We start from the raw sequence: 14709 nt of genomic DNA, 5'->3' as shown, positions 1-14709 counted from the left end.
AGGACCCGAAGATGTAATAATTTTTATTTTCGATCTTATTTCCACAGGGTGGCGCTGGTTGTGCGAGTGACGTCATTGTTTGACTCTTAACAAAGGTGGCAGAGTCACCAAGATAGATCCCCTCCACGGTGTCTGTTGTCTGCCGTGTCCAGCGGTGGAAGTCAGTTATTTACTTACATGTTTTCATTGGATAAGCATATTCCACCTTTTACGTAATGTCTTAATGAATATGACGACTGTGGTTACTAGTTACTTGGAGGCAAATATTTAATGTACAAAACAGGCTCATCTAATACAATATGGAACATTGTGATAGAATAATACCAACACTATTTAGTCACCTCGATTAGCGACAATAATAAAATATTTACGTACTAAAATGTTTTGTGAAACGTTGTGTTTTGAAAATGTTGGTTGTATTTAGTAAAATGTTTTTTTTTTGGTGTGAAATGTGGTTCTGTTTTTCCAACAAATTAGGCAAATGTGTTGTTTGGGTTGTTTTGTTGTTTCTGTTGTTTGTTTTTCTGCATTTACCAGGCCTGCAGTGTATTTACACATATTTGAATTCATCCACTGTCTTAACTTTCTCCACCTTATTCACTTATCCATCAATTATTTAATTTGATTTATTTTTTATCTTGATTTAGTTATATATATTTATATATATATATTTTATTCATATATATATATATACGTTACAAAATAAAGAGCTTTTTAAAAATAGTATATGTATATATTTTTTTTAAGTATCTTTAACTTAAATAAATATATATATATATATATATATATATGCCTCTCAAAGCTTTAACGAAGAAGGAAGTGCGCAGCAGGGAGTCCTCTCGCTTCCGGTCGTCCTCTGACACGCTGGGACGAAGCGGAAGAGAGAATCGTCTCCGCGGTGGTTTGTTGCTTCCCGTCCGCGAGTCCAGCAGTGTGTCTTTGTGCGGGTGCGTGCGTGCGTGCGTGCGTGTGTTTATGAAGTCGGAAGGGGGGAAATAATCAGCTTTTGTCTGCTGTGTTTACATCCGACCCCCGAGTTAAAGCATCCGGGGGAGGAGGAGGAGGGAATGGAGTCTCACGGCAGGGACGAGCTGAAGGGTCCGGTGCTCCACATCGTGGTGGTTGGATTCCACCACAAGAAGGGCTGTCAGGTACGACACGTCACAATAAAGGGACTTGTGTCTGCGTACTTCAGCTCCTCTTGGCTGCGATGGAGAGAGAGAGAGAGAGAGAGAGAGAGAGAGAGAGAGAGAGAGAGAGAGAGAGAGAGAGAGAGAGAGAGAGAGAGAGAGAGAGAGAGAGAGAGAGAGAGAGAGAGAGAGAGAGAGAGAGAGAGAGAGAGAGAGAGAGAGAGAGAGAGAGAGAGAGAGATTGTTTTAACAATCAGCTGTTCGCGCAGGGCTCCCAAGGGTTATGTAACATGTGCTCTGCTGCCAGTGTGTGTGTGTGTGTGTGTGTGTTCTTCTCTTGCAGGCTGCAGCTTGCTGTCTATATTGTTAATCTTCCCTCTCTGTTATTGTTAATCTTTGAAAGACAGAGCTGTTTGATTTAGCACCCGGATGTCAACAATGTGAGGTCGTTTTAATTGTGCTCCTCTGTGGGATTTAAAAGCTTTACTTGTCATTTCTTGCAAAGGAAACGTTGATTATATATGAGACGGATGAAGCTAAAATAACTCTCGTATTGTCCTTAAAATAGTGTGTCATTAATTATTAATCTAAAATTGTATCGCTCGACTATAGCGCAGCTTTTAGGAGCAGGAAAGAAAACATTGTAACCCTTTTTATGAGGCTATAATTAGGGTCAGATATCATTTTCATGTTTGTCTTAAACTCAATTAAATAAAACTTTATTCATCGACTAGAAGGACAACAAGCGCGTTCAGCAACAAAACACAGACAAACCCTGTAAATCACTTAAATGCTAAGATCTTAAATGTATTTTTTGCAGATACAAAAATGTAAGCGTTGGTACCAAAAACAAAACCCTTTTTAATTTCTGTAGTTTGTGGAATAAAAAAAATTAAATCTAAACACTAAACTGTCTAAAATCCTCCTTTTTAATCAAAACTTTATGCAGTAAAAGACAAAACAACACCTGTAATCACAACTTCTCCTTGAAACCAGTTTTCTGACATTAAAAACCAGCTCTTCGACTTCTCCTCCTCTTCAAAACGCAGTGTGCAGGCCGGGCTGGAGGAGCAAGATGAAACAAGATAGTTTTATTTCGTTATAAAATGAGGCTCTTGGGCCGCTGGCCTCCAGGCGGGTGGACGAGGTCACCCGATCGGGGTCAGCGTCTCCTGCCGGGTATCACATTTGGGTTCTCGGCTCCTTCGTCCGTCTTCTTTTATTTCACCCGCCGACCGTCTGGCTCCTCTCTGCAGGGGGCTCGACGCATCCAGATCATTTACAAATTAAAGTCCATGCTGCCCCCCCCCCCCCCCCCCCCCCTCTTTGACCTTCAGGTTGAATTCTCGTACCCGCCGTTGATGCCCGATGAAGGTCACGACAGCCACCTGCTGCCAGAGGAGTGGAAGTACCTCCCCTTCCTGGCGCTTCCCGACGGGGCGCACAACTTCCAGGAAGGTAGGTCGTGGAATTTAATCTCGCTGCTGACTAATTGGGATAAAAAAACAATGTGTATTATTAATTAAAAGATCCGAGGTCTACTGCTTCTGATGGAGAGTAATCCTCAACGCCAAAAACAAGTTGTTTTTTTAATTCAGTGATTTGTAAAAATAAATGTTGTTATGCAATTGTTTTTTTAATTTGGTGCTTTTTTCTGAGAAGTAAAAGCTCACCAATTTTATTCATATTTAAAGGAGCATTTCTTAATTAATTTTTGAGAAATATTTAAAAAAGAATTACAGTTAGTCGCAGCTTTATTTGCATATTGACTTTTTTTTAAAATCTTTGTTTGATATGCAATTTGTTGTGTTTTTAATAGAAAATCCACTCTGTTTTCTCCCTATTTGTTGTTTTGCAGTGATTTGGCTTCGGATGAACCTTTTTAATGCGTTAATCTGTAACTTAAACCAGACTTCCTGGATTCTTATCTTTTGTGAGGGACCTTTTTATAGAGAGAAACTGTTTATGCCACTTCAAGTTCGTTATTACCTTGTTTTACAGGTGCAGAAAGTTGTTTTCTTTCTCTTCTGTTAAAGCAAACTGAATGTTGGTTAGAAAAAACAAGCAATGAGAACTGGACATTTTATGCCACTTTGAGTCCGTTATAGATTTCATTTAAAGGCGCAGTACGCGTGTTTGTCAGAACCGAGTAACGGCAGCCTGTAAACAGGGTGAAGGCATCCAGGTTACAAAGGGAGAGCAGGGCTCTGCGGTCATGTGACTTCCTCGTGGCTCACCGCTGCTCCTCACGCTGTCCGGCGACGCCGAACGGGAGGAAGGGAGTCGATTTTAAAGTAAACGTTCCCAGAGCAGCAGAGGAATGACCGCATATAACAGGCTGTTGGTTTCAGAGGAACGCCAGTGAAGATCAGCAGATTCATCACATGAGCGCACACAAATTAGACCGTTTTTGGGAAATAAATGACGTCATAATTATTGTCTTTCTTGCTTGTTGCAGCTGTTCTATAATGATGATTGTTCATGGTTTTTCGTGGATCTTCCAGTAAACACAAAAAGTCTGTTTTTGAACAGTTTGGAAGTCGTTTTGTGTCTTTTTAAAAAAAAAAATATATATATTTCCATAATTTAGGAATCACATTGAAATTCCTAATATTTATATTTATATTTAATGTGCAACACTTGAGTAACTCCTAAGTACATTACATACAATGGACAAAACACGCAGAGAACTCCAACTAATGAGCGGCTTGTAAACTTTGGCAGGTTTTTCCAGTTTGGAAGTGGAGAGTAAAACTGGCTTTTGTACTTTCAGCTTCTTTTTCTCCTGCATGAAAGCAGCGCTGTTAATGTGTTTAATGTTTAATGTTGTATTGTGTTGCAGACACTGTGTATTTTCACCTGCCGCCTCTGAATGAAGACATGAAATGTGTCTACGGAGTTTCCTGTTATCGCCAAATAGAAGCAAAGGTCAGACATGTCTTCAGTTATTAGTCTAATAACTGAGGATATAACTCTTATTTATATTATATTATATATATATATATATTTATTTATTTATATTTATATTTATATTTATATATATATATATATATTTATTTATATATATATTATTATTTTTTGTTTATATATATTTTAATGTTTTTAACCCGTCTTCAGGCCCTGAAGGTGCGACAGGCCGACGTCACCAGGGAGACGGTGCAGAAGAGCGTCTGCGTCCTCAGTCGAGTGGTGAGTCGTCGACATCTTCATCACTTAAATAGAGAAGTAGTACATTCTGTCTTCTCTACTCATACTTCATTAAAACTACGTAAATATCCCATAATCATTTGACTTCTGTGTTTCTATGTAAATATAACCAGTACAGACGACTCAAACAAAGCAAAAGGAAACAGGTCGACGATAAATGTTCTGATTAATATTCTGATTAATAATCGTGAAATTTCGTGACAATGAGCGTTCATATTTTTGGGGTTTTGTTAAACGTAAATAAAAACGTGTTTTTAGACGTTTCCTAAAAGAAATATGAACGAGGACAAAGCTGAATTAAAAAAAAAAAGAGGATAAAGGTTTGTGGATGAAACAGTTAATGACACACACACACACACACACACACACACACACGTTTGTTTGTGTTTGGCAGCCTCTCTACGGTCTGCTTCAAGCTAAGCTGCAGCTCATCACACACGCCTACTTCGAGGAGAAGGACTTCTCGCAGATCTCGATTTTAAAGGTGAGAATATTAATATATATCCACATGTTTTTCCTCCTCTTGACTTCCTGTTTCCTCCTCCTTGACTTCCTGTTTCCTCCCCTCCCCGCCCTGCAGGAGCTGTACGACCACATGAACGGCTCTCTGAGGGGCTCGGCTCTGGAGGGGTCACAGATGTATCTCGGTGGGTCGAGCGAGCTGCATATTGTGACGCAAATAATGCTGTTTATTGTTTTATTGGTGCATGAGTCGTGTTGCTTCTGCCTGCTTTCATATCTCCACCACAGAGCAACACAGGAAGTCATTTCACGCTTTGGAAGATAATTTTATTCACTTATTTACACTGCGGTTGTATGTTTTGTGACATATTTCTCAATACTTATTTACTTGTATTTATTTACATTTTAAATAATCCTTCAATAACAATGAAACAGAATCCATTGCATATATTTAATGAATTAATTAAATGGGACACAAATTGTAAGTGTGACCCAAAGAATATATTTGAATAAATAAAAATGAAATAAATTAAAAAAAATACAATAAATGATCAAATCTAAAAAATCCTAATATATATATATATATATATATATATATAATTATATTTATATTAGGATTTTTTAGATGTTATCATTTATTGTATTTTCTTTGTTATATATATATATATATATATATATATATATATATATATATACACAATAAAAAACTTCCAAATAAATACTGCAATACAATATTACTGCGATTGTTCTATACAGGCTAAAAATAATGTACTTCGACACTGGTTTGTGTTTTTTATTTTTCACTTTCATGCATTTTAAGTGAAAGTATGTGAAAATATTTCATAAATATAAACAAAACTCATGAGAAGATCTTCCTTTATTGCATAAATACTGCGATAAACGGATCGTATTTGTGGTTATTGTTGTTAACTCGACTTTCTCGCCTTCAGGTTTATCGCCGAGGGATTTAATTCTTCACTTTCGACACAAGGTAGAGAATTACACGCCGACGTTAACGCGAACGCTGGCTGCAGAACAGCTGAAGTAATATGTTAATTTTACCTTCGTAGGTCCTCATCCTCTTCAAGCTCATCCTGCTGGAGAAGAAGGTACAATTACAAATGTTTTTCAAGCGAGTCAGAAGTTTATTTGTGGAAAAAAAACAACACTAAGTTTGATTTTTATTGTTTGCAGGTCCTCTTCTATGTGTCTCCTGTCAACAGACTAGTGGGAGCTCTGATGACCGTGCTATCACTGTTTCCAGGTCAGCAACTCACTTTTAAATCAGGCCTTTGTGTTCCTCATGCAGTGTGACAAGAAACGGAAGAATATTTAAAGTAAAAGCTAATAGAAAAGTACAGTCAGAGACACAAACGTCTTTTAATAAAAATGTCTCTGACGTTCCCCGTTTGCCCCGAGCAGGTATGATCGAGCACGGCCTGGCGGACTCGTCCCACTACCGGCCTCAGAGCAGCGTGTCGGAGGACCCGACTCTGCTGGAGAGCGTCTCCGGAGCCGAGGACTTCGTCTCCGTGTCCGTCACCGACTTCGCCGACGGCGAGCTGGAGCTGGCGGGGGCCGCCGCGGAGCCGGAGCCGGGGGACCGCCGCCGCCACCTCCTCAAGCCGCCGCCGCCGCGCGTCTCTCCGGAGTCCTCGGAGAGCGAGTGGGAGACTCTGGACCCCGCCGTGTTGGACGAGGGTCCCCAAGAGGCCGCCGCGGAGGGCGGCGAGACGGAGCCGCTGCTGGACGCCTTCGACTCCGAGCCGGCGACGCCCATCACGGTGCAGCCGCAGTCCGCCGGCGGGCAGGGAGGGGTCGTCCAGGGTCTGGTGTCCGGTCTGGAGGAGGACCGGTACGGCCTGCCGCTCCCCGTCTTCACCAAGGTAACGCTCTGGATGCAGGTTGTTGGCTTTTTACATTTTATTATTAACTTTATTTTGCAAAGTCTCCGACAGGAAGTCATGGTTGAACATCTTAAGACTCAGGACTCCCGGAGCCGTGACATAAAAAAAAAAATCCATTAAACTCACATTTCAAACGTCATAGATCACAAAAGATCAATATTACCAGTAGTTCATAAATAACCTATAAAATCATGCCGACAGCTCCTCAAACACCCATTGTGTCTCCGGCCGGATATTAACACCGTGTGACCTTTTTGACCCCTCTGGTTGCCAGGGTTACCTGTGTCTGCCCTACATGGCCCTGCAGCAGCACCACCTCCTGTCGGACGTGACGGTGCGCGGCTTCGTGGCCGGTGCGACCAACATCCTCTTCCGCCAGCAGAGGCACCTCAGCGACGCCGTCGTGGAGGTGAAACATTTACCAAAACATAGTAGATAGACGTTTGGCGTGTGTGTGTGTGTGTGTGTGTGTGTGTGTGTGTGTGTCTTATTTATTTATTCTTTCATAGGTGGAAGAAGCTGGAGTCCACGTCCAGGACCCGGAGCTCCGCAAGACCCTCAGCCTGACGACGGCGGACCTGCGCTTCGCCGACTACCTGGTGAAGCACGTGACGGAGAACCGCGACGACGTCTTCCTGGACGGGACGGGCTGGGAGGGCGGAGACGAGTGGATCCGGGCGCAGTTCACCCTTTACCTGCACTCGTTACTGTCCTCCGTGTTACAGCAAGGTGGGGGCGCGTTGGCCTGAATTGGCCATTAATAGTTTACAATTATTATTATTATTATTATTATTAAGTCTTTTTAAAAAAAAATAAGTTTTGGCTTCATCTCCATTGACATTATTTTACTTTTGCAACTGCTGAGACCTTATTTTACTGTTTTTCCATTAACATTATTTTCCATTAATGTTATTTGCCATTAACATTATTTTCCATTAACATTATTTTCCATTAACGTTATTTTCCATTAACATTATATTCCATTAACGTTATTTTCCATTAACGTTATTTTCCATTAACATTATTTTCCATTAACATTATTTTCCATTAACGTTATTTTCCATTAACATTATATTCCATTAACGTTATTTTCCATTAACGTTATTTTCCATTAACATTATATTCCATTAACATTATTTTCCATTAACATTATATTCCATTAACATTATTTTCCATTAACATTATTTTCCATTAACATTATTTTCCATTAACGTGCCATTTTCTAGCTGAAGAAGATTGAAATTCATCTTTTTTTAAGCTAGAACTGAATAATTTGTTGCATTTTATTTTCTGTGTCAAATTCCATCTTCAAAAAGATAGTAAATTCTGCCTCTAGACAATAACGGGACATGAAAAATAAACTTAATGTAATTATTAATTATTTTTCCGAAACCTTTTTTTCAAATAACACGTTTTTTCTGTTTGTTTTTTTAAGTTATTTTTTTCTAGAAATGCAGCGTTCTCACCGTTTAAATACTCGTGGCTCTTTTTAGTGAAAATGACCCTCGGACCAGGTTCTAACGTCTCCGTTGGTTTCAGACAACGAGAGGCTGCTCGCCGACTACGGCGTCCCGTTCGTGACGGCCTGGAAGATTACCCACAACTACCGGGTGTGGTACAGCAACAAGCACCCGGCCATGGCCGCCATCACGCCGGGGTGGGTGGAGCCAACCGTTCATGAGGAAGTGTGATTTTAATTGAAATACAAAGTATATCCCTTTTTTAATAGAGAAAACAGGCTGAAACGTGGGGGAAAGCGCAGCTGCAGAAACTGTTTTCATGGCCGATATTATTGTGACATTTGTTATTGTTGATTTTATTAAAAATAATCATGTTTTGAGACAAATTAACTGGATTAAATTCTCTTTCTGCAGACACCCGTTCCAGGGCCAGTACAGTGTTGCTGACGTGAAACTACGACTCTCACAGTGAGTACTCCTTCGTCTCCTAAATAAATAAATACTTTAGAAACACAGAGCATCAGAAACAACAACAACAACAACAACAACATGTCAAACGTAAATAAACACAGTGCCAGACAGAGCTGTCAAACCTCTGCGAGTCACATTAGTATTTTTCTGTCGCTCACTTAAAGATGTGTGTTGACGCCCTCTTGTGGAGACGAGAGGACACTGTAAAGATATTTCACAGTAAAACAATGTGTTTATAAATTAAAAGAATACTTAGGCCTTTTTTTAAGGACATCGTACCTGTGCTTTTACTTTGAAGGAGACATTCTGCATGTTAAAACACTCTTTAGAGACTTTAAAATGTCAACAACATTGTGTGACTTTACGTTCTGTTGACTCGTGCGCACAAATAATTGATTTAAGAGCAAGAATTTGATTTTGTCCTCCATACTTCCTGTTAGTATTACTACAAAATAAAAGACTGGAAGAAAAGAAGAGGGGAAGATATTTGTAACAATATTTTTCTTTTTAGGAAAAAAACCCCGTAAACAGCAAAGAAAATATAATTAGAGATTAATTTAAAGGGACAGTGTGTGGGATTCCCCCTAAGTGCTACACACTGTACCTTAAGTCAATTAAATTTAAATTGTTTTACTGTCAATTATTTTAATTAGCGATTAATCTGACGATTATTGTATGTATGTATTGGGTTTTGTATCCGCTGAACTCCTTAATATAAAAAGTGAAAGCTCCGGTTTCATTCCAGTGTGGATGAAAGGTGACTCCGCCCACAGCTGGAGCGCTTCTAGTGTTACCTGTCGGATAAATGACACACACACATACACACATACACACACACACACACACACACACACACACACACACACACACACACACACACACACACACACACACACACACACACACACACACACACACACACACACACACACACACACACACACACACACACACACACACACACACACACACACACACACACACACACACACACACACACACACACACACCTGTCGGGGTGTTTGGTGACGTTGGGCGCCGTGAACTTTCTCCTCAGTAAACAAACAAAAGGCGCACACAAAAAAAATCCCTAAAATTGAGTTTGATTAATAAGACGCAAACACTTTTAATTTAGTTAAAGATACAAGCTGAGACAATTTAGTTACTATTCAATTAACAATTTACTAAATCTACGATTCATTTAACCATTTTAATTTCTCAACATATTGTGTAATAATTTGTCAAAATGTGATTTGAACTGGAATTGATCGACTTATTAAAAAGTTTTACTTAATCATGAGATTGAAACCTGATTACATGATAAAACAATATAGATACTGAAGAATTATAATGTGCATTATAATATTTAACAAGGAAGGAAGAACCGATTGAGGATAAGGAAATAAACTAAAGGGAGGAAGGGAGGGGGGGAAAAGCAAGGAAGGAAAGAAGAAATATGGAAAAGGATGGAAAGGTAAGGAAAGAGGGATGGAAGAAAATTAGGGAAGAAGTAAGGAAGGATAGAACAAAAGAAGGAAAAGGATGGAAAGGATAGAAGGAAAGAAAAGGAGAGTAAGGAAAGAATGAAGGAAGGAATACAGGCAGAAGGAAAAGAAAGGAAAGAAGGAAATGATGGAAGAAAGGAAGAAAGTAACAACCTGGAGTCTAGTGCTCGGACGCAGTACCACTTTATTCCACAGGGGGCGCCAGAATCAAGTCAACATGAAAGTTCCTCGTAGTAACTTTAAGAGCAAGAATGACATTTCGCAAGAGCACAAATTAGTTTTTTCGACGATGATTAGGCTGCGTACTTCCTAGGGGAAAAAAAAATATTGATCCCTTCAAAATAAAAGACAGAAAATTTGGTTGAGAAAGTAAAAGCTGCAAGTTGAGTCCATCCACTAACACCACCTCTCCTATTTAAAAAAAACAACTGTGTGTGTGTGTGTGTGTGTGTGTGTGTGTGTGTGTGTGTGTGTGTGTGTGTGTGTGTGTGTGTGTGTGTGTGTGTGTGTGTGTGTGTGTGTGTGTGTGTGTGTGTGTGTGTGTGTGTGTGTGTGTGTGTGTGTGTGTGTGTGTGTGAGATAGGGGGGGGGGGTCTTTTCATGTCTCCCTGTCACCGGTTGCTGGACAAAGAGCAGCCGGTGGCAGAGATGTCATGTGACGAGCTGCAGGCAGACGCTGTGAGAGGATCTCTCTCCATTGTCGGCATAAGGAGCTGTTTATTTGGGTCAGCCGGCGAGTCGGAGAGAAGCTGCTTTCTGAATTCTTGGAAGCTTCTTTTTTTTATTTTTTGGCGGCTGGGTGGCAAATATGATAATTTTACCACAGAGTTTCCATTATTCCTCACCCGGTTCAGAGTTATCAGCATTCGTTTCCATGGCGCTCTACGTGCAAGACGTTTAATTCCAGATTCTAGATTAATTTGCGTTAATTCCAACACATTTTCTGTGTAATTTAGATATATTTTGACGCTTGCAGATCTTAATATATGTTGAATAATACATGTACAATCTAATATCTGATATTTAATATTGAATCTAGTAAATTCCATTACAATTTTTACAGTGAAAAACTAATAATTAAAAAAACTAATACAAATTATACGTAATAAATAAATATATAAATATAAATAAAAATTATTAATAATAATATATATATATATATATATATAATACATAATATATATACAGTATATATATATATATATATATGTGTTATACATAAAATATATATATATATATATATATATATATATATATATATATATACTGGTATTTGAACAACTCTAGTAAAATCAATAAGATAATAATAGATAAATAATAAAAAGTGATAATAGTGTAAGATAATATAAAAATATGTAAAAGGAAGTGGGCAACGGATTCCCCGGAGCCGCCTCATTGGTTGGTTAACTCGTTAAATAATTAAGAAGGTTAAAGCCGAATCTTTTTTACTTTTATATTCTCTTGCTTCCAACTGTCCAGATTAAATAATTGGGCTGGTGAGAAGGTGTGAAAGCACAGAGCGGCAGCTGCTGACACGCGTCCACATCCGTCTGTCAGACCGGGCTGCTGTGAGATTCCTGCTGAATGTCAATGGGGGTGTAATATGTGTGTGAGTGTGTGTGGGTGTGGGGGGGGGGGGGCGGGGGCAACCTTTCCCATGGGGGGAGTCCATGGGAAAGGTTGCCAGTTGGGACTCGCACCAGACTGGTGTTCAAGAAGAAGACAAATTTAGCCGAGCGTTTAGTTGTGAACCGTGGCCCCTCTCGGGTTCAGCTCCCATCACCTGACTCGGTGCCTAATCTCCTCCTTCCTCTCTCTTCATCGTCCACGGCAGCTCGGTGCAGAACAGCGAGAGAGGGAAGAAGATCGGGAACGCCATGATGACCACGAGTCGCAGTGTGGTCCAGACGGGGAAGGCCGTGGGTGAGGAAGCTCGGAAAACAGCAGCTTTAACACATAGACTTCTATACAACCAGAGGAGTCGCCCCCTGGTGGTCAGTAGAGAAAATGCAGCTTTAACACATGAAGCATAGACTTCTATACAACCAGAGGAGTCACCCCCTGGTGGTCAGGTGAGAGAATGCAGCTTTAACACATGAAGCATAGACTTCTATACAACCAGAGGAGTCGCCCCCTGGTGGTCAGGAGAGAGAATGCAGCTTTAACACATGAAGCATAGACTTCTATACAACCAGAGGAGTCGCCCCCTGGTGGTCAGGTGAGAGAATGCAGCTTTAACACATGAAGCATAGACTTCTATACAACCAGAGGAGTCGCCCCCCTGGTGGTCAGGAGAGAGAATGCAGCTTTAACACATGAAGCATAGACTTCTATACAACCAGAGGAGTCGCCCCCCTGGTGGTCAGGAGAGAGAATGCAGCTTTAACACATGAAGCATAGACTTCTATACAACCAGAGGAGTCGCCCCCTGGTGGTCAGGTGAGAGAATGCAGCTTTAACACATGAAGCATAGACTTCTATACAACCAGAGGAGTCGCCCCCCTGGTGGTCAGGAGAGAGAATGCAGCTTTAACACATGAAGCATAGACTTCTATACAACCAGAGGAGTCGCCCCCCTGGTGGTCAGGAGAGAGAATGCAGCTTTAACACATGAAGCATAGACTTCTATACAACCAGAGGAGTCGCCCCCCTGGTGGTCAGGAGAGAGAATGCAGAAACAGGATGTAAAACCAACATTTATTGACCTGTTGTGTTGGCGTCTCTACTGTTCTCAGGTCAGTCCGTGGGCGGAGCGTTGACCAGCGCTAAGTCGGCCATGTCCTCCTGGTTCTCCACATTGGCCCCGCCGCCGGCGGTGACCACCGCGGAGCATCCGGAGCCCTCCGCAGAAGTCCAGCCCTGAAAAACCCCCAAAACCCAGCAGACTCTGTCCTCGTCCTCTTCCTGCCTCTTCCTGTTCAGTGGACTCGAGAGATGCTTTTATGAAGGATGATCATAATAATGACAGTCTCGTCCTCGACGCTGTACAGTCCACACATATCCACTGTGAGGCAGAGAAGACTGCCCGGCGGCTCTTTTGATCAAAAAAAACCCCCAAAAATGTTCAGCCGGCTGCATCGTGTCTGTTCTGCATTTTGATGGATGCTTTTTCCTGCGAGACGCTGAAGACGCCGGCGTTTTGGTTGTGTTTTTTTCTCGCGGTTTGACAGAAAAAAAAAAGCATGAGCTGTGGCACCTTTTTAAAAAAAAAACTTTATTTATTTTTTTTGGACTCTGTGGCGTCTCGGTATGTAATCGCACTGTGGTTGTCGTGGTAACTGCATGAATTCTTACGTAAAAAAACAAACACAAGCTTCATATTTTTCCTTTTTAAGTTCCTATCAGTGGGTAAAATGTATAAATAAAGCTGTAATAAGAGCTGTTATGTTAGCCAACAAGATAACGCTAACAAACTTAGCTCGCTAATTCTACTTTAATTTAATTATTAATAATTCTACACATTTACAGAACAATGTTAAAAATATGAAGCGCTTTATTTTAAATATTTGACCAACAGTTTTAATTATCGATGCATTCAGTAAAGTTTCATTTTACTTTACGGACATCACGTCAATTTCTGGTCTTCAAAATACTCCTTTTTTTTTTGATAATAAGATTTTTAAAGATGACGCAGGGAATTCTCCCCTTTCTCCATTTTGACATTTTATTCATGGCATTTTTCCACATAAATAAATACATTTCCAAAAAATCAACTGGAACTTTCACACCAACCCGACGTAATTACAAAAACCCGAACGCCGTTACTGCAATAACCACCACGCCGTTTACGCGAATCCTCGTGTACCCGATGCCTGAAGCCTCCCTCGACTATGAAGGAACCTGCACCCAGCCGTGTTTGTCAGGGTGCTTGTTCACCCTCACCCTTTTTTTATACTACACGTTAGAAAAAGTATATTTAGTAATAGTAAATAGTTTAAAGTCGGGTAACTTATTTATTTGCTTGCGCATAAACTCATAGATATCCATTGTTTTGTCATGACCAACACTGGAAGAAAGAAAAGTCCCTCTGCCTCTGGCAAAGCAGCCATTATATTCTATTTATGTGACTCTTTCTCTTGTACGAGTGGAACTTTTTGAGGTGCTTCCAGGATCTTTTAAACGTATTGAACAACAGTCGGGTCCAAAGGGGTCCAAAGTGGTCCAAAGTGGTCCAAAGTGGTCCACCAAAGTGGTCCGGTGAGTGCGCTCCGTCCAGTCCGGGTTTACAGCTGTAATGAGCGTCATCCTTCTGTCTTTAAAACTCTTTTAACGTCTTTATTCTTTTGGTTTTTGGCTATTTTGGGAAATTTCTTTTCATTTTTGGATTAAGTAAAAAAAAAAAATCAACATTTAAATAAAAAAAGAATCGGCTGTTAAAAAGCTGCTTTTTTTTTTTTTATTTAATTTTTTTAATATCCTCGATATATTTTCATTTTGTATTTAACGTATATGAATATATTGCGAATTAAAATTCACACTATATTTTCTTGACGGATGCTTTTACTGTATTGGAGAGGAAGTGATACTATACTATATTGCTGTATTAAAAATAAATAAATAAACCTCA

At 40.2% G+C, this 14709-nt stretch overlaps 1 protein-coding gene across 1 annotated transcript; it reads left to right on the top strand.

Moving 5' to 3' along the window:
* The first annotated feature begins 836 nt into the window (after positions 1–836).
* avl9 (AVL9 homolog (S. cerevisiase)) lies at positions 837–14214 on the top strand. Its single transcript, XM_034560250.1, has 16 exons — positions 837–1151; positions 2468–2588; positions 3973–4058; positions 4248–4319; positions 4732–4821; positions 4918–4984; positions 5750–5790; positions 5870–5908; positions 5994–6063; positions 6222–6685; positions 6981–7115; positions 7216–7435; positions 8246–8363; positions 8581–8634; positions 11977–12065; positions 12878–14214. The coding sequence occupies exons 1-16, from the start codon at positions 1068–1070 to the stop codon at positions 13003–13005; spliced, it is 1878 nt and encodes a 625-aa protein (XP_034416141.1). The 5' UTR covers positions 837–1067; the 3' UTR covers positions 13006–14214.
* Positions 14215–14709: the final 495 nt, after the last annotated feature.

This window comes from Cyclopterus lumpus, chromosome 20 (genome assembly GCF_009769545.1).
Source record: "Cyclopterus lumpus isolate fCycLum1 chromosome 20, fCycLum1.pri, whole genome shotgun sequence".
Classification (NCBI taxonomy): Eukaryota; Metazoa; Chordata; class Actinopteri; order Perciformes; family Cyclopteridae; genus Cyclopterus; species Cyclopterus lumpus.
Note: the sequence above shows the minus strand (reverse complement) of the source record. Positions and strands in the feature narration are given on the sequence as shown.

Coding starts and splice junctions, on each gene's coding strand:
- avl9 (XM_034560250.1), top strand. CDS start 1,068: ATGGAGTCTCACGGCAGGGACGAGCTGAAGGGTCCGGTGCTCCACATC. Junction 7,116..7,215: donor TCAGCGACGCCGTCGTGGAG/GTGAAACATTTA, acceptor ATTCTTTCATAG/GTGGAAGAAGCTGGAGTCCA. Junction 12,066..12,877: donor CCAGACGGGGAAGGCCGTGG/GTGAGGAAGCTC, acceptor TACTGTTCTCAG/GTCAGTCCGTGGGCGGAGCG.